Source organism: Tiliqua scincoides, chromosome 2, assembly GCF_035046505.1.
Source record: "Tiliqua scincoides isolate rTilSci1 chromosome 2, rTilSci1.hap2, whole genome shotgun sequence".
NCBI lineage: Eukaryota > Metazoa > Chordata > Lepidosauria > Squamata > Scincidae > Tiliqua > Tiliqua scincoides.
In genome coordinates, this window is record NC_089822.1 from 166793976 (window position 1) to 166812973 (window position 18998).

Below are 18998 nucleotides of genomic sequence, written 5' to 3' on the forward strand. Positions count from 1 at the left end.
TTCCAGGTTAATGACATCACTTCTGGTGGGTCCCAGCCAGATTGTCATCATGAAAATTGGGTCCTGGTCCAAAATGCCCAAGAATCACTGAATTATAGAAACAGTTTCTATTGCATAATCTACTTATTCAAGAGGAAAAACTGTTTACAATCAGGTACTTTTGTTTAAAGCTATTGTGTACTGTAGCAGTTACACCAACCTCTAATCTTGGTATTCCTTTATTTAAGTAAGCCCTTTTATTTAAGCTTGGACAAAGTGAGGGTGCAAAGGCAGAGTGCATGGCAGCCTCCAGTAGCTTTACCATTCACCTTTTCTCAACAAAGAACTAGATAAGCCATTTGACAAGTTTTATAAATAATGTCTTTGACAAACAGTATAAAAAAGTTAAAGTTGAAAATCAGATGACAACTGCAAGGAAGGGAGTTAGTGCCTTAGTTGAAAGCTATTCATTCAGCGGAGCAACAGCTCAGTCATCCTCTTTAAGGCCTCCAAACACAGCAGAAGGGACACACTTTTGCTCCAATTGTACCTCTGCAGGAGAGAGAAACAGGATAGTCAGTGCAGAAGAGAGGCAGACTTCATTAATCCCCACAGCCACCTTTTCTTACCGTCAGGCTCATTATCTTCACTCTCATCACTCTCATCTAAGTCAATGTCTATCTCATCAGGGTTGGCCTGTCTGGAGAGTTCAGCCAATTCACTGCGGGAAGCATCACTCCTAGGAATAAGCAAGAGTTCAGTAGTGAATCAAAGGGGTCCCCCCTGCAAATATTTTTCCGGTGAGCACTATGAGCAAGTACTTCCCTAATATAGGAGGTTGTTCTTCTGCACCTCCTAAAAACCACTAATCCAAACTAGCCATCTGTATGCCCAAAATGTTTAAAGTCTGAAACATTTAGCATAGGGAAGAAGCTGGGTAAAGCATCCAAATGTATGCTTGTAGACCTTACCTGATGCTGTCTTCTACTATCTGACCTCTCCCCTCAATTAGAATTCCAAGGAGGTGGTAATCTTGAATGGATGCCCAAGTGAGAATTATCACAGGCATCAGTCATGTAACTGTTGACTTCAAGCCCAATCCCGCTCTTGCAAATTCCACTGCCTTTTCTATCTTGTGGGTGGGCAGTACTCACACACACAAACTAGAAGCACTAGTTTTGTTTCAAAGCCTACAACTATTTGGAAAAGTGAGCATAATGAAAGCCCCAAAAGATGTTTCTTTAACTCTCAACTCTACTTCATAGCCTTTTCCCTACCACAATCAAATTCTGGGAGACTAAAAACTAGAACCTATAGCCCAAAACCCATACATTATTATTTATAAACCACTCAGTGCACACTATGAACATGTTCTAGAGCCTAATTTTCTCACAACACCAGCAGTGTCCACTTTGTCCTATTTTCCTTAAGGCTGCTTAAAATAGTAGGCAGGGCATGCACCATTATTTCTTCTGAAAGCTTACAACATATGGCTTAGTTCTTACCAAGCTTAAAATCTTGTGCAACCCCTGTAATCAATGCATGCTGGGCAGTGACCCACAGGGACAAACTAAGATAATCTCTTCAAGGCTGAATTATGGTACACTCACCTGACAAACAGGATCTTCTCCTTAGCTCGGGGCTGGTCTCTCTCTGCTTCAGCTGCCAGCTGCTCTGCCCTTTGCTCCAACAGCTTCATGTCATCCATGCCACTCTGCCCAGGCGCCAAGTCAGACACTTAAATGAAGAAGCAGGAGGGAGGGGCAACAGGTGCAGACAAATGTTAGAACTGTCCAGAAGATTAAGCTGGTAGTTGGGGGAGGGGGCAGAATGTAGAAGAAAGCTTGTTACCTGTGCCTGTGGCATTGCTGTAAACTTTCAGCATCTGAGAGGCCATAAAGTTGACTTGAGTATTGTAGGTGGCCTGCACACTTCGTTTAATGCGTAACATCTCCCGGATAGTGTCTTCATTACCATGCCGGATCTCAAACTCCTTCCATGTCTGCCAGAAGTTGGCAGTTGTCTGGAGAAAGAGGGGAAAAAAGTATGTGGGAGGGAGCCGTGATGGCTATGCTCTATACTTTCAACTTCACTTGTTTTCCTTAAACAAGGGGAAAACTGTGCTTAAGCTATGTACCATCTGCCCCAAGAATAGACAGTGATGAGTAACGGACATGGAAAAACAGAACTGAGAGCCCCTTGGGAAAGCAACACCAATTCCCTTATAAGTATCTTTTAGGGTACTTAAAGACAGGTATAGAATATCTATAGGGTTTAAAGACAGGGTATAGACTAAGTATTGGTCCTTCCATTATTATTGTCATGACAAGGTCTATTATTACTGCCAGCAAAGTAGCCTTTGAACTGGATGGGAAGCTGGTATTTCCCTTTGCCCTAGAAAAGAGGCCCCTGTCTTGGCCAGTCTACCTAATTAGCCCCCTAGTCAGTATATGGGACAAGTAACTTACTCGGGGATCACAAATCTGTGAACAGTAGGAGTAGATGGCTCGAGCACGATCAATTTCACCAAGCTTGCATTCCATGTCAGCAAAGCGCTGGCACATCTCCCGGGCATGCTCATCTGACAGCACCTGCACCAGAAGAGCAAGAACAAATGTGGTGGTGATGATGATCAGAGGAAGTACCAACCTGCTACCATAAGGGACACTGAATTTATTTAATTCTTAAGTGCAAAGGACATCCCCTGCAAACAAGAGTGGGCAGTCTGATTAGGGGACGAGTTCAAAGACACTGTAAATGTCAATAGTCTGCATGGTTTTTAGAGAAGAAACCAACCTCAATAGCCTTTTCATAGATGCTACGGGTGTGTGTGACCCCATAGATTTCAGCTGCCCTCTTGATGTAGATATTGTACATGTCATACTGCTCTGAAGGCTGTACAGCTTGAGTGGCCCGCTCATACACTGCCATGGCATGGCGTGCCAGCCCATATTCCTCTTCCAGCTTGGCATACAGCAGGTAGATGGCTGTGAAAAGATGGGAAATTAGAATCAACACACTAAGTCTTCTACTTACGGAGAGGTTAGGTTCTGGAGATCTGTTCGTAGGTTGAAACACAGCTGGTTCTTGCTGGCCTAGTGCTATTGCGCCTGTGCAGAAGAACCAGCAAAGAATGTCCTGTTTCTGTGCAAAAGAGGTCCAACTGAGACCTCTGTAAGTTAGGGAATGTGTGAGAGAAATTGAAGGCCATGTCTTTTAAACTATGGCTCTTGTAGGACAGACACTAATTGGCCTCAAACCAGATGGATCATGGACACAGATTCCCAATGCCTCGCCTGCACACTCTGACCAACTCCCAGAGCAAGTCCATCAAGACAAGATGCCCCTGTGACCCAGCCCCTTAGGCCTTGTTGTTTCCTGCATCCCAGCTTCCACTGGCCAGGAGAGCAGAACAGGATTTTTCCTCCCACACACATGTTGGGATTAGCAGATGGGACAGGTTAATATCTTTGTCACAGGAGAACACAGTTCCACCTACTTTTAGCATATTTCTGGGGACAGCCATCCAGGGCTTGTTCAAAGAGGTCCCGAGCACGCTCCAGCTTCTTGCCACCATAGCGGTCAATGAATTTGGTTAAGTAGGTGTTCCAGATGTCATACACATTTGGCCATTTGAACAAGGAGATGCCCCTTTCGTATGCCTGCAAGGAAGAATGGATAGTGAAAATGAGACACTGGCACTTTATTCAAATTCTCCATAGAACATTCCTGACCATCTTCCCTACTCATCCATACAAAGCGGCCCTATTGAGTCAGACCATTGCTCCACGGAGCTAGTACAGTCTGCCCTGAATGACATAAGTTTTCCTGCTGACAGAAGTATTTTCCCAGGTTGGCCACTACTTTTAAACCAGAGATACTCGAAAATGAAGCTGGGACCTTCTGCATACAATGTGTGTGCCCCTCCACAGTGCTATGGACTTCCCCTGCCTCCCTGTTAATTTGGTCTAATCTGATCCCAACTCTTGCCCTACACATAGACTAGGGGAGGCCAAACTGTGGCTCTCAAGCCACATACAGCTCTTTGACATATAATGTGTGTCTCTTGGAAATATGTTGGCTGAGTTCCTTTTTGCATCACTCTGGCCCACTGACTGGGACAGACTTCAAGATCCAGTGACCTCCAAACTGGCCAGATGGGCAACTCCCTACTTACCCCAGCTGCCATGAACAATACAAAGAGGTCCTGTCCTGGCCAGGTCAACTTACCTTGAAGCTCTCCTCAAAGTAATTATGCTCTTCCAGGAAGAGACCATAGTTGATGATGATCTGAGGGGTGGCAATGCGCAGGTCCAAAATTCGGTCATACACAGCTTTAGTAGACTGGGGGTGCAAAACAGAGAAACTTCTAGGCTGAATCACTACAAACACTGGCATTATAGATAGAACTTGGGGCTCTCAGCCATCCCTTTCCCAATTGTATTCAGATATGAGTGAGCCAATCAGTGGTGTACCTGGGAGGAGCAATGCGGGCAAATGCACCAGGCACCAGGCTTGGTCCAAGCATAGGGGAAGTGGCAACCCACTGGTTTCTGGCATGATGTCATAGCCACTGTTGGCACGGTTCTGTGCCATTCAGAGGGCTGCCCTCCTCTCCTCCCCTTTAAAGAGGAGAGGAGAGCGGTCCTCAGAACAACTGGGGAGCCGGCCTGGCAGGAAGCAGCACCCATTTCCTCCTGCTTCAAGCTCTGATAGAGCCATTTGCACTGCTGCCAGGAGGCAAGTGCCTCTGAAAGCAGCACAAAAATCTCTGATGGAGGCTTTAGTGCCAGTTAGCAGCAGTGTGAAAGCTCCATTGGAGCCTGTGCTGCCTTCTTCTTTTTTTCCGAAGGGGGAAGGGAGGAGGCAGCAGCGTGGAAGTAATTGCAGTGAGGGTGATGTCACTGCAATTACTTCCGGATTGAGGGGGGCAAATTGGGTGGCCCCGGTGGGAAAACTACCAGGACCGCCACTGGAGCTAATGCCTGAACATGCACATGAGTTCTTGCAATAAGTACAGCAGAGCCCCCCAAGCAAGGGCTGCTACTTACAACAGGTTGACCCAGGCAGCTACCCTGGGGCTTCTAACAGATAAGTTTAGATGGCTTTACAAGGGGACCTGAGAAATTTAGGAAAGACAAGTCTGTCACTGTCCAGTAGCCATTATGGCTACATTCTGTCTCCCAGATCAGAAGTAGCATGCCTTTGAAGACCAACTGCAGGTCAGCAATGTGGGAGAAGGGGAGTGCCTTCCTGTTTGTGGACTACCCAGAGGCACCTGGGTGGCCCACTGACAAAAACGGGATGTTGGGCTACATGGGCCTTTGGCCTGATCCAGCAGGTTGGTTCTTATGGGAGCAAATGAAGGTAGCAGGAAGAAGAAAGGCCTGGGCAAGAGGGAGAAAAATATTGATAGTCTGAAGCAGGGCTCTCTAGACTCTGGCCTGTGAGTCAGATCTGGTGCCCTTCCAAAGCTCTGCCCCACATGAACGGTACTTACCATTCCACGGAGGAGCTTCCGCAAAGCGCCTCCATCTGTCCCCATTCCTTGCCATGTCTACCTGCGTCTGGTTTCCAATGCTCCAGCAGGCTTCGTGCCCAGATTTCTGGGCAGAAGCAGCTGGAGGAAATGGGAGTGCATGGAAGTGCTTTGTGGCAGAAAGGTAAGCGCTGTCTGTGCCTTTGCCAGCATGCAGCGGTCTCCACTTTGGAGACCACTGGTCTGAAGCAATGGGCTCTACTCAAAATAAGTTAATGAAATATAAAAGAGTTCCAAATAAAAGAATTCAAATGAATGTGCTTATTCAGAGCCTTAAGCATTTCTGTACATAAGAAAATGTGAAAGTCTTTAAACAGAAACTTAGTGTTAGGGACCAAGAGCCCAGGCTGTATAAGCAGCAGAAACCCACGCCAAGGATTTAGGACAGCTACATACAATAGGAGCCAGTTCTCTGGCCATCCCTCTACTGTCCCTCTCTAACCACTCACATGGGTGGCTCTGGTACAGGAGCCTGGCGATGGCCCTACTGCCTCCTTCCAGGATTATTTCCACCTAAAAATGTGAGAGGGGGTTAGATGTCAAAGGAACAGTGCAAGTCTTTCATTTTGGATGACTTGGAAGAGCTCCAGCAGTTGCCAAAAGACAAAATTGGCCCCAGAAAGTTCAGGTTTGATTTCATGCTAAGGTTTGATTTCATGCTAATTTCTAGGAATATTCATTCCAATTCAACCTTTTTGTGCCTGGCTGAAACCTCTTTTAAAAGGTTTTCCAATCTTGAGAGACCTTAAGTAGTCCAAATCATTCACTCCCAGGGCAGCCTGTCCCAGTGGTTAATCCTATTGCCTGCTCAACTGGGGCAGATTTCTAATTTGTCTTTAGTCTAATTCCCAGATGTTGACCCTTATTGCATCTCTCTCTGCCATAAGGAGGTCTTTATTGCCCAGTACTTACTTCCTTGGAAGGTTCTCAGACACTTAGGGGCAGAAGGGGATTATTTTATCAGCTTAACTGATTAAACCAGTCAGAGAGAGTGTGCTTCACAGGGTGACCATAACAACAAAGAAAATGGATGAGAAGCCCCAAAGCTGATACTTCTACTATCAGCCACTGTGTATGCTCCAACCAGGGGGCTGGCACTACTTTCTCTTTCCACAGCTCCAGAAGGCATGGGGGGGGGGGATGGTGGAGTGAAGAATGAAAGTCAAGCAGTCTCTCTTACCTTGAAGGTGCCCAAACTTTCCTCTAGATCAGCCAACATGGACCAAACCTTGAGGGACTTGTATACACGGTTCTGCACAGGTTCAGAGGAATCAAAATACTCCGCCTTCTTAGCTGGGATGGCTGTGGCTTTCTGAAAGTGTACAAAACAACAGATGCAGGTGAAAGTAGGCAACACAGTGTGAAGGTGACAGGTCCCTATGGAATCCTACCAGCACACATCAAAGGTTTGAATTGTTCTCCCCAGAGGACTGCACACAGCACCGTCTCAGACAGGAGAAAATCCCCACTGTCTCGCTTAACCTTGTGACTATAACAACAAAGGAGTCTCGGCTTCCTACATTCTTGTTCTAGCCTGGTTGTGGAGTAAAAGGAAACCTGCTTCACTTTCCCTGTGGTCCAGACACTAAACCCCTTTCAGAAAGATGTGGTTAGAATAAAAGGAGCCCTCTGCTTTGATCATGGGACCATTTGTCCTTTAACTAAAAAGGTACCCTTCAGGGGAAACTTAAGAGACCCCCTGCTTGATCACCAGACCTTGTTGCTCTCCTTCCAGCCCCACTCTCCAGAATCTACCACCATTTCCCCTCACCCGTAAAATGCGCAGTGCCTGGTCATAGTTCTCATGTCGCAACTCCATCTCACCATACTCGCACCACACACTGGCCAATTCATCCACTTGCTTGAAGTTCACTTTGGTGGCCTTTTCGAAAATGGTTCTCGCCTGGGACAAGGAAAGCAGGCAACATGAGGGGAAAGCCAAGCCAGGAAGAGCTCACTCATCTTCTCAGGCAAGGCTACATATATTGTGGCAGTCATCTGGGCAATGTCGTCCTATCAAGGATGGATGCCCTCTCCACTCTGGAGCTGTAGGAACTCTGCACATGGAGAACAGCACCACACAGTGCTACAAAGCACATCTGCAGCCCAGAATGTAACCCTCTCTGTTGAGGAAACTGGAGGACGAAGCACTTCTAAAGTCAAGGGAAGGTGCAGAACTGGTCTCCACCCCAGCCCACCACTCACATCTTCTATCTGTCCATTGACCTCGTAGAACTTGGCAAAAGACACCCACAACGTGTGCGTTTTTCCAGTAGCTTTAAAAGGATCCACAGTCTGCACAGCTTCTGTGTACGTGTTGATAATCTGGAGGGAGTTCAAAGAGGGAAGGGGGGAAAAGGTGAGCACTGGAAGAAGGATCCTTCCTTTCTCTGTGCATGGTTGGGTATTCTAGTAAAGCACAGCACAAAGAGAGGCTCTTCACATCCAATTTCCAGCACAACCCAATAGAATCATAAGTACCCATATTGGTCCTATCGGTGATTACTCCTATGAGCAACTGTGCTGATCACCAGTGTTCTCATCAGCAGATTTCAGTCTGATTCTTGGGGACACAGAAGAGAAGCTCCAAAATAGTCAATATCCTGCATTTTCCATTAAGCCAGTATCCTCCTGTTTTCACACACAAATGCTAATGAGACAACTGTCTCCACTGGCCTGGGCATAGTTGGGAGGCAGCAACTCTGAGAAGAAAGTTCAGGTAAGCGCCAAACTCTGAACTTTAACATTCATTTTTGACACAGACATCACAATCCACTTTTCCAGGAGAGCTGTGGTTGAACACTTCCACTCCAACTGGTCTGATAGCCCAATGGTTCCCTACCTCCCGGGGTTTGCCTTCATACAGTTTCACCCGTTTGTGCCACTCGTGAACATTGTGAGGATTCTGGCGCAGAAGAACACTGTTGAGGAGCAGGGGCCGGCGGGTGATCAGCTGCTCGAAGCGAGCCAAGCGCAGTTCCAGGTCCACATCATCTATTTCCCCATGGAGAAAAGAGCATGGGTGAGGCAGGATAGGAAGGCAGTGCCTGTAGCTAGAACTTGCCCTTTACTTTCTTGTCTAGAAACACTCACGATTATAAACCCCAAGCTCCACAAGTTAGGAGAAAGGAAACTGGGGGCTGTTGCATCCAGAGTCACAGGAGGGTGAAAAATGAGTGGCCAACTCAATACATAAAGTGTCATCAGTGACACAAACACCAGAAATAAAATTTACTCCAAATGTTTACGAAGACTCTGAGACAGGCCCAGGAGTCTCTCACAAACAAGGCAGACAACCCTGAGAGAGCATGCTCCCCTCCCTCAGCTAAACTCTAGCCAAAGCTTGCTCTTCCTCCTTCTCCAGGGCAGCAGCATATTTTCCACCAGCTGTACTGCTCTCACCCTCCTCCTCACGTCCCATCTCAGAGGTCGTCTCCATTTTAGCAGCGATCATACTCTCTTCAAACTGGGCATAGCTGTCAAACACCTGAGTGAAATCCCGCACAGTCATCACTGTTTGGATTGCTTCTTCATACACATCTCGAGCCTAAGTAAATGGAGAAAAGGGATCAGTGGTGCTGGTCCACTCCACAGAGGGACACTGGTGGAATATGGTCTCCCCAGCAGCTCTTAGTTCTCCAACAATGAACTTGAACTCCAACACCTTTCCAAAGAGTTGGTCTTAGGAAAGCACAGACCATCATCTGCTATGCATCCACCTCTGAGGAAGGCAAGCTCTTTCCTTTGTACAATGTGCCAAGAAGCAGCCGTCTCTGGGGTGACAGTGTGATCTGCATTCAGAGGCAAACTGTAACAAATTTCTTGTGCTAAGAAACAGCAGCTCTTTAACAGCTGCCCATAACTCAGCAAGAAGTGATATCACAACATCTCTGAGTTGGAACCTTAACTGAAAACCTAAGTTCAGGCTACAGGAAATGATCTGCTAAGCTGTCCATTAAATCCAAAGTCTGCTTGCTAAAATAATGCCTTTGTTCTAATTTGAGAAGGAATTAAGTTGCAGAATCACCCAGATGATTTACTCTGAGCAGCTAGAGGGCTTGTCACTAAAGGAGGAAATGCACTGCTGAGTGTTAATACTTGGCTTCCTCCTGCTGTCCAAACATCCTGGTGTCCCTTTCCCTCCTGCTGACCTCAGTATATAACCTCCCAGTCAAGGTGAGCTGATAATTCAACAGAAGCACTGCTTGATATCTAAATCAGATCCAGAGGCTTGTAGGATGTGTCTACTTTTTCTACTTTAGCCACCCCCCCCCCAAAAAAAAAATTACAAAGGCGTACCACAGTAATCAACAATTTTCTTAAGATCCAATGAAACCAGACTTAAACCACATTTATTGCTAGTGGAATCAGGAATTAAAGGCCCAATCCAGATGGTGCATTATGCTGGCAGGCGCGTGTTCAACTGGAATACAGCACTCTCAGGCTGTCAAAATGTAACAGTATTGGAAAGCATGGCCTGGCCGCTGAGCCTGTGCAGCGATGGACCATGGATGCCCACTGCCTCAGGTAAGGCCATGTAGGGGTTCAGTGGAAAAAGGGCAGAACAGGGCAAGGGGTGGGCAGAATAAGGAGGCAACGAGGAGGAAGCTGATTGGGCCAGAAAATGGAGTGGGTGTGGTAGTGGTGGCATCCACCAAATTCTTACCCCCTTCCTGAGCCTGATCTGCCTTCACAGGTCCATGCGGACTTGTGCCAGTAATACCGCTAACACAAGTCTAAACAGACCTATTCGGCTGGCATTGGCCCTTCTCAGGGCAAGGGAACAAATGTTCCCTTACCCCAAGGAAGCCTCAATATGCCAAAACTACCCACAGGATAAAGTGGACACCATGTTGGCACAGCTGCCTCGCTGTGCAGGGAGTTATGGTGGTTTGGGCTGTAAGTGCTTCTTTTAAAAAGCTTCATTGGCAGAATGTGTTGAAATGTATTAGTATTACACTAGACCTGCACATATGGTGCATCCAGTAAAGAGTCCTATAGCATACGCAATGATACCCAACCAGATTTCAACATGTTGGAATTAGTAAGCATGGTGAAGACTAGTGCTGAACTAGAATTCAGTGCATCTGGGACTGCCCATAATTCAAACAGGTCTGGTGTGAAACAGATGCCAGCTTAACACTGCTTGGTCTAGCATGATAACGTTTTTATTTATTTACAGCAGGGGTGCTCAATTGGTGGATCGCGATCTACCGGTAGATCGCGAGGCAAAATGAGTAGATCGCAGAGCCCTGTCTCTCCAAACTGTTAATATGTCAGTTTCGTCTAGTGACTAGACAAAACTGACATATTTAGCTGACACTAAACTGACACTGAAACTGACACTTTAGCTGCTCTTCAGGCATGCAGCAACAAAACTGACGAAACTGACTAGACTCCAGCAGGGGCTCCATACAGTAAAGGGGGTGTCTGTCAGGAGCTTCCTTCCCCCCGGTAGATGTCCGGGCCTTGCTGGGTTTCAAAGTAGCTCTCGAGCCAAAAAAGTGTGAGCACCCCTGATTTACAGTATTTTTATTCCACCTTTCTCCCTGAAGGGACCCAAAAACTAAACATGTGCATAATAGGTAGGGCACATAATGGGCACTTTCAAGAGCCTAGTGTTCTGGATCTACACAGTTAAATTAATATCCAAGTTTCATTTAGCTCACTATGTACCAGTGGGGTCAGTTCCATGCTTTTTCTTTGTGCTACTATGGTAGGATTCTTTCTATCTCTTTGAGTTACAGACTAGTGATATGTGATGTACCCCACACTTCACGTCCCAGGCAATGAGGTCTCCACTGTTGCCATATTTTTGACCCTATCCTTACCACTTCTTTTAGCTCACTAGCTTCTCTCTCCCTCTGTCCCCTTTTAGGTGTTTCTCTTGACAATCTTCCATTTCTGTTTTCACTGATTGGTCAGATTCTGAGGAGTTATTTTGTTTTACGATTTGTTAACTGTTATCTGCAAAAATCAATACAAACCTTGCTTTAAAAAATATAAATGGAAAAAGGGAAAACCAAGTTTAAAGTCGTCTAAAAGAGGCTTCACTTCCTATTGTACACACGCATTTGTTGTGCTTCACTGTCACCTCAGACAGAACATGTTTTTAAGGTTTTTGGAACAATACAAAAACTTGCAAAGCCTGCTTAATAGGAGTGAAAGTGAAACACCACTGAAAAGGAAGCTCTCTTTCAATCTGCCTGCAACTCACAGTAAAAAGGACTGCTTTGTCTGATGCCAAGCCAGAGTTTTCCCCATAAAGATCAGAGTTTAGGCAATCAAGAGCCAAAGAAAATAGTTTAGGGTCTTGAACATTTTGTCATTGGGGCCATTGTGAACTGCCCACTTAAAACTGGCCTCAAGTCAAACCCCTACAGTGATGTAGCTTTTATGCCTAGACAACTACCTTCTCAAAATGGCCACTGCGGATGTAGTAGTCTGCTAAGGAACACCACAGCTTGCCCAGCTGGTCGGTGAAGCGGGTCAGGCCACCTCTGATTATGGCCCCCACATTGAGAGACTTCACCTTGTCTGGATTCTGCGAAATGAGGTCACAGAGTTCGTGCCACAGCTGCAAGGGAGAGCACAAAATGTCAGAGAGATCTTCAGACCACTGAGAAACAGGAAAAGAAAAGATCCTCCACATAATGTTGGAGGTAGAATGGAGTGGGAATTCCAACAGTCTTACTTGATAGTTGGATTTGCCCTCCTTGGAGATGAACCGTTCATTGTTCACCACAGCAGCAAGGCGGACAGCTGCCTCATCCAGTCGGTCAATGGAATGTAGGTACTCAATGTATTCCTCAGCATTCTCTGGGCTCAACTATAACATTAAAAAAAACAAGTTCAGAACCCACTATGGCTTTCAGTGTTCCAAAGAGGTGGCAGCTGGAGAGCCGTGGGTTAATCCTTGCATTGCTTTAAAGTGTAAATAAAATGTCCAACCTTCTCCTCTTCTCTCTAGGGCAGGGGTGCCCAAACCCCGGCCCGGGGGCCACTTGCGGCCCTCAGGGGCTCTCAATCAGGCCCTCAGGGAGCCCCCAGTCTCCAATGAGTCTCTGGCCCTCCAGAGACTTTTTGGAGCCTGTGCTGGCCCAACACAACTGCTGTCAGCAAGAGGATGACCGTTTGACTTCTCACCTGAGCTGTGGGACAAGGGCTCCCTCCACTACTTGCTGTTTCACATCTGTGATGCAGCAGTGGCAGTGAAGGAAAGGCTGGCCTTGCTTTGGGCAAGGCCTTTTATAGGCCTTGAGCAACTGTAAGACCTTCATTCATTCATATAAGTTCCATCTCTAGTATATTCATTTATGTAAATGTATTCAAATTTAAAATGTAAATTAATTCGGCCCCTGGACACAGTGTCAGAGAGATGATGTGGCCCTCCTGCCAAAAAGTTTGGACACCCCTGCTCTAGGGTAACCAGCTGTAAAAGAGGAAAGGGACGCTGCGTCTCGGACACATAAGAAATGTACAAGACAGAATTATGGCAGGTGCAGCTCATTATATGTGGATGAAAAACTACTAAAGGTGAAGGAATGCTGGCCTTGTTGCAACTGGTCTCTCTTTTCACTGAAAAGAAAATTATGATGGTGTCAGTGGTGCAGCCCACTCGTATTTAACCTAGTTGTAGCTCTGAACTGAACCTGCCCTCAGCTCCTTAGAGGAAGGGCAGTATAAAACAATGAGAAAAATAAATTTAAAGATAAATTTCTTCACTGCTCCTCTTTGATGTCACTTAAGAACAGCCCCACTGGATCAGGCCATATGCCCATCTAGTCCATCTTCCTGTATCTTACAGTGGCCCACCAAATGCTCCAGGGAGCACACAAGACAACAAGAGACCTGCATCCTGGTGCCCTCCCTTGCATCTGGCATTCGGACATAGCCCATTTCTGAAATCAGGAGGTAGCACATATACATCATGGCTTGTAACCCGTGATGGATTTCTCCTCCAGAAATTTGTCCAATCCCCTCTTAAAGGCATCTAGGCCAGATGCCATCACCACATCCTGTGTCAAGGAGTTCCACAGATTAACTACATGCTGAGTAAATAAATATTTTCTTTGTCTGCCCTAACTCTCACTCAATTTTAGTGGATGTCCCCTTGTTCTGGTGCTGTGTGAGAATGAAAAGAGCATCTCTCTATCCACTCTATCCTTCCAGTGCATAATTTTGTATGTCAATCATGACCCCCCTCAGGTGCCTCTTTTCTAGGCTGTAAAGGCCCAAATGCTGTAGCCTTTCCTCATAAGGAAGGTGCCCCAGCCCATAATCATTTTAGTTGCTCTCTTTTGCATCTTTTCCATTTCCACTATGGCCTAAGAACAAAAGAAGAGCCCCGCTGGATCAGGCCAAAGGCCCATCTAGTCCAGCTTCCTGTATCTCACAGTGGCCCACCAAATGCCCCAAGGAGCACACAAGACAACAGACACAACCTGCATCTTGGTATCCTCCCCTGCATCTGGCAATCAGAGGCAGCCTGCTTCTAAAACCAAGAGCTTGCACATACCTACTATTATTTGTAACCCGTAATGAACTTTTTGAGATGTGGTAACCAGAACTGGACACAATACTCCAGGTGTGGCCCTACCACCGATTTGTATAAGGGCATTATAATATTAGCCGTTTTATTCTCAATACCTTTTCTAATGATCCCAAACATAGAATTGGCCTTCTTCACTGCCGCCGCACATTGGGTCAACACTTTCATCAAGCTGTCCACCATCACCCCAAGATCTCTCTCCTGATCTGTCACAGACACTTATGAAAAGGAGCCTTCGGGAGCAGAATCCTGGAACTGTTTGCTTAGCCATTGCACAGAGAATGCAAACCCTGCTTTCAGAGAAGTACCCAGTTGCTCAGAACTGGAAATTCCTATGCAAGAGATGCACTAGTTGGAGGCAGGATAGTCCCTTACCTTCAGATACCTGCGATAGACCCGAACAGCTGTCTCAGGTAATGGATACAGCCGCACAAACTTCAGGTAGAGCGGCCAGATGCGATGGTGCTGTGTTATAGGAAGGGCTCGAAGTGCCCGGTCAAAAGTCCTGCGAGTGCGAGTGATCCGACACTGGTCCATGAGAAAATGGCAGTAATCTAGCCATATCCGAGGCATCTGCAGACAAACAGAATAGTCAAGATATTAACAGCTCCTGTCTTGGATCAGACTGAAACTCCACCAAGGCGAGTAATTTGTTTCAAGAAGGACTGTCTCAGACACCATGGGGAAGTCCACAAACAGGCTGTGATGGCAATACCTGCTCACTTTCAGCATGTGGTAATTAAGGTTGAGACTGCCTCTGCATACAAGTTACTTTTATAGATATTCTGCCTAATGGTTATCGACAGACCTAGCATCCAAAAATGTATCTCTGTTTAACAAGTCCTAGCTGCAGTCACCACTTATATTACTTATATATACATAACTTATATGTGTTATATTGAATATTTTTTTCTTGTTCTGAACTTCTCCCTCCAGTTAATTTCACTGGACGCTGCCAAGCTTCTCTGTTCCATAAAGGACCATTTTTATTCATTTTGTTCAAATGGGTCATTGTTCTACAAATTGTGTCTCCCACTAGAGTGTTTTCCCCCAGACTCAAAAGCCTCCAACTGTAGAAGAAAAAAAGGGCGCCCTTTAATTTTGGATACCTACTGGTACTTTCTCCAGTCATATTCTTTTTGAGAAGAGCGCACAGGATTTTGCATGTGGAGGCACCAAAGATTTAGGCTGAAGACAAATTGTTTTTCAGAGTTGGAAATGTTATACGATCAACACTGCCTGCCGAGTATACGAACATATCTTTTATCCAAATTCTGTCTCTCTGGTCAAACAAAGTTTGCATATTTTTGAAGTATTACACAAACCTATTGACCAAAAGAAATTGTGGAGTGAAAATACTTACCATTTACAATAATAGTTCTATTATATGAATTTGCACTGTTATTTGTGTCTAGACTTAAACGGCACTATGATAACTTCTTCTATTTTCAGTTTTTCGTATTAATATCGAACACTTAGATTTTCCATAGGTGTGGCATTCCAACCTAACATTTACAGAGCATTTTTCTTTACCATGACCCCACTTTCTCTTTCTCAGTAACTAAAGCTGGTTTAGATACCTTCAGAATATCTGCAGTGCTGTGGAATTAAACAAATAGGAGCCCTTTGCACAGATGCCTGCAGCAACCCTGTGGAAACACTAGTCATAATGACTTTATCACCCCTCCCAGGCTTTACCAGCCCTGAAAATTCACCAGCAACCACTATACCTTGTGCATGAAGACAAGGGCACGCTCGTGACAGTTGTTCACCTCTTCATAGCTGGGGTCTGTTACACACCTGTTCTTCACCTGTTTCCGCCGCTGCTTCAGATAATTATACCAAAGTTTGTAGCTGCAAAGCACAATGGGGAGGGAGGAATTGCTAGCATCACAGTAAACTATGCATCATTCCTAGTTCTCACTGTTGGATGACCCTGCTAGCTTAATTTTTGCTGAAATTAATCCTATAGAAACACAGACTGAACCAGCAAAATGCTCCATCTTTCTAGGATATTCCTGTCATCTTCTGGCAGACTTCAGAAAAGAGGTGCTCACAGATTCCCTCCAAACAGGTTACATTATTACTGCACTTTTAAAAACAGCCTTATGAAAGACCAGGTTAGGAAAAGTTTTCTTTTATCTGTACAGACAGAGAACTTGCTGAAGCCATCTCCCCATCAAAGAAACTGAGAACTTCATACCTGCCTGGCAGCTCCTTGAGAGCTCTCTCATAGATCAGGTTCAGGGCATGCTTGGGAGCATTCTGCTTAAATTCTATGTAGCGGATCCAGCACTTGACTGAGAAGGGATTGCGCAAGATCTCTTCCTCATACTGTAAATCTTCTTCCTCCTGTGGGGGGGGGGGGAGTTGATGAGGAAAGCAACATTAAGTTCGCAAAAAAAGGGGTCTCCTTCCTTGTACAGTACTGTCTACTAGGCACTATGTACTAGTAACAGAGAAGATTTAAATATTTTAGATGTATGCTGAGAATATAAGAGGAGCTCTGCAAGATCAGGCTAAAGGCCCATACAATCCTGTTGCCTGTAGCTTACAGTGGCTTACCAGATGCCTCTGAGAACACATAAGATACCTACATTTTCTTACCACTCTCTTGCAGCTGGTATTTAGAGATGGACTACTTCTAAAACACAGAGGCTGCATACAGTCATCATGAAATCACTCCTGCAAACAGCATCCCAACAACGTAATTCACTAGGTGGTCTTAGAAAAGCCTCTCAACCTCAGCTTCCCCTGCAATATGGGGATAATAATACTTGCCTATGTTAGAGGTTCAGTATGGATTACAATGGCCCAACTAAACAGTACAGAAAACATGAAAGTGCCTCCCATCTTTGTCTCTTTCCTCTGCAGATAACATGCAATAGGATGTCACTACATCAAGCACTCTGCTCTTCACATCCCACATCATGGAAGGCCGGAGGCAGAAGATGCCCACTGCAATGGTGCCATTCACCTGATGTTTGTATCAGAGATGACAAGAAAAACAGTCAAGAAAAGACCATGTCTGGTAGTCCCTGTTCCTCAGATACTTTGGGGAAGGCAAACCCAAACTGAGTTCTTCATGAAGCCCACATAGTCTCATAGTGTCTGTTTGAGGGCACAACCCTAACCAGGTCACATTTTCACAATGGAGAGAAGTGAAAAGCGGTGTGCCCCAAGGATCTGCCCTGGGACTAGTGCTTTTCAACCTCTTCATAAATGACCTGGAGACAGGGTTGAGCAAAGAGGTTGCAAAGTTTGCAGACGACATCAAACTTTTTTGAGTGGTGAAGACCAGAAGTGATTGTGAGGAGCTCCAGAAGGATCTCTCCAGACTGGCAGAATGGGCAGCAAAATGGCAGATGCGCTTCAATGTCAGTAAGCGTAAAGACATGCACATTGGGGCAAAAAATCAAAACCACAAATAGGCTGATGGGTTCTGAGCTGTCTGTGACAGATCAGGAGAGAGATCTTGGGGTGGTGGTGGACAGGTCGATGAAAGTGTCGACCCAATGTGCGGCGGCAGTGAAGAAGGCCAATTCTATGCTTGGGATCATTAGGAAGGGTATTGAGAACAAAACGGTTAGTATTATAATGCCGTTGTACAAATCGATGGTAAGGCCACACCTGGAGTATTGTGTCCAGTTCTGGTCGCCGCATCTCAAAAAAGACATAGTGGAAATGGAAAAGGTGCAAAAGAGAGCGACTAAGATGATTACGGGGCTGGGGCACCTTCCTTATGAGGAAAGGCTACGGCATTTGGGCCTCTTCAGCCTAGCAGAGAGATGCCTGAGGGGGGACATGATTGAGACATACAAAATTACACATGGGAAGGATAAAGTGGGTAGAGAGATGCTCTTTACACTCTCACATAATACCAGAACCAGGGGACATCCACTAAAATTGATGTGGTGATGGCGACTGGCCTGGACGCCTTTAAAAGGGGATTGGAGAAGTTTCTGGAGGAAAAATCCATTACGGGGTACAAGCCGCAACCTCCTGATTTTAGAAATGGGCTATGTCAGAATGCCAGATGTAGGGGAGGGCACCAGGATGAGGTCTCTTGTTATCTGGTGTGCTCCCTGGGGCATTTGGTGGGCCGCTGTGAGATACAGGAAGCTGAACTAGATGGGCCTATGGCCTGATCCAGTGGGGCTGTTCTTATGTAGGTCTACTCAAAAGTAAGTCCTATTTTGCGCCATGGGGCTTACTCTCAGGAAAGTGTGGTTAGGAATGCAGCCTCACAGCCCAGTCCTCTCCACACTTTCCTGGGAGTAAGCCCCATTGACTCTAATGGGACTTGCTTCTGAGTAGACATGCACAGGACGGGGCTGTTGGTTGCCCAGGACTGCCGCTGAATGAAGAAAGGCGGCTGCTGCTGGAGCACAGAAACGGCGAGGGCTGCCTGGAAAGGGTCCATCACGAGCGCAGCCTGCTGGCACCCCACCTGCAGGCCGCCCTGTTCACCCTTCCCGCCCGACCCACAGCCAGGTGTGCCCCGCCGGGCAGGAAGGACTTGCACCAGCGGCTCTCCAACGGGGTGGGCAGCGCTGAGGGGAGCGCTCTGCACATGCTCAACGCACGTCTCGCGCTCCCACTCCAGGACTGCCCAAGACCCGGCACCGAAAGCGGCTCCGAGGCCGTCCTGACAGCCCCGGCCCGCCCTACTCACGAAGAGGAGCTCGCGCTTCCCCAGCACCGTCTCCAGTTCCGGCATCTCGCCGTCCTCCTGCCCAGGCCCAGGCCGAGCAGGGGCGCGCGGTAATGACGCGCGAGCGTCATCCATCGCCCGCTCGCCCTCCCCCTCCGCTGACGTCACGACCCCAGCAAGCGTGTCATTGGTCGCTCGAGAGCTGAGCGTTCCCCTCCCGCCCCCGCCTATAGGCTCAGGCGCCATCTTGGTTGCGGGCGCCATCTTCGGGCGGC

The 18998-nt window shown here is 46.6% G+C and overlaps 1 protein-coding gene across 1 annotated transcript; it reads right to left on the reverse strand.

The window, feature by feature from the left end:
* Positions 1-202: 202 nt before the first annotated feature.
* Positions 203-18987, reverse strand: XAB2 (XPA binding protein 2). The gene is made up of 19 exons (XM_066612894.1): positions 18745-18987; positions 16273-16421; positions 15800-15923; positions 14445-14642; positions 12213-12347; positions 11931-12095; positions 8921-9065; positions 8361-8512; positions 7724-7843; positions 7290-7421; positions 6699-6830; positions 4210-4323; positions 3479-3641; positions 2776-2966; positions 2448-2570; positions 1831-2002; positions 1590-1716; positions 609-718; positions 203-531 (listed from the first exon to the last, which is right to left on the reverse strand). Exons 1-19 carry the CDS (start codon positions 18985-18987, stop codon positions 467-469), a joined length of 2760 nt encoding a protein of 919 aa, XP_066468991.1. The 3' UTR covers positions 203-466.
* Between the last annotated feature and the right edge of the window lie 11 nt (positions 18988-18998).

Excerpts from the sequence above, each read along its gene's own strand:
- XAB2 (XM_066612894.1), bottom strand. The coding sequence starts at position 18,987 with ATGGCGCCCGCAACCAAGATGGCGCCTGAGCCTATAGGCGGGGGCGGG. Across the intron at positions 8,513-8,920 it reads GATGGGACGTGAGGAGGAGG|ATGATGTGGACCTGGAACTG; the intron begins GTGAGAGCAGTA and ends ATGGGGAAATAG. Across the intron at positions 532-608 it reads TGAAGATAATGAGCCTGACG|AGGTACAATTGGAGCAAAAG; the intron begins GTAAGAAAAGGT and ends TCTCTCCTGCAG.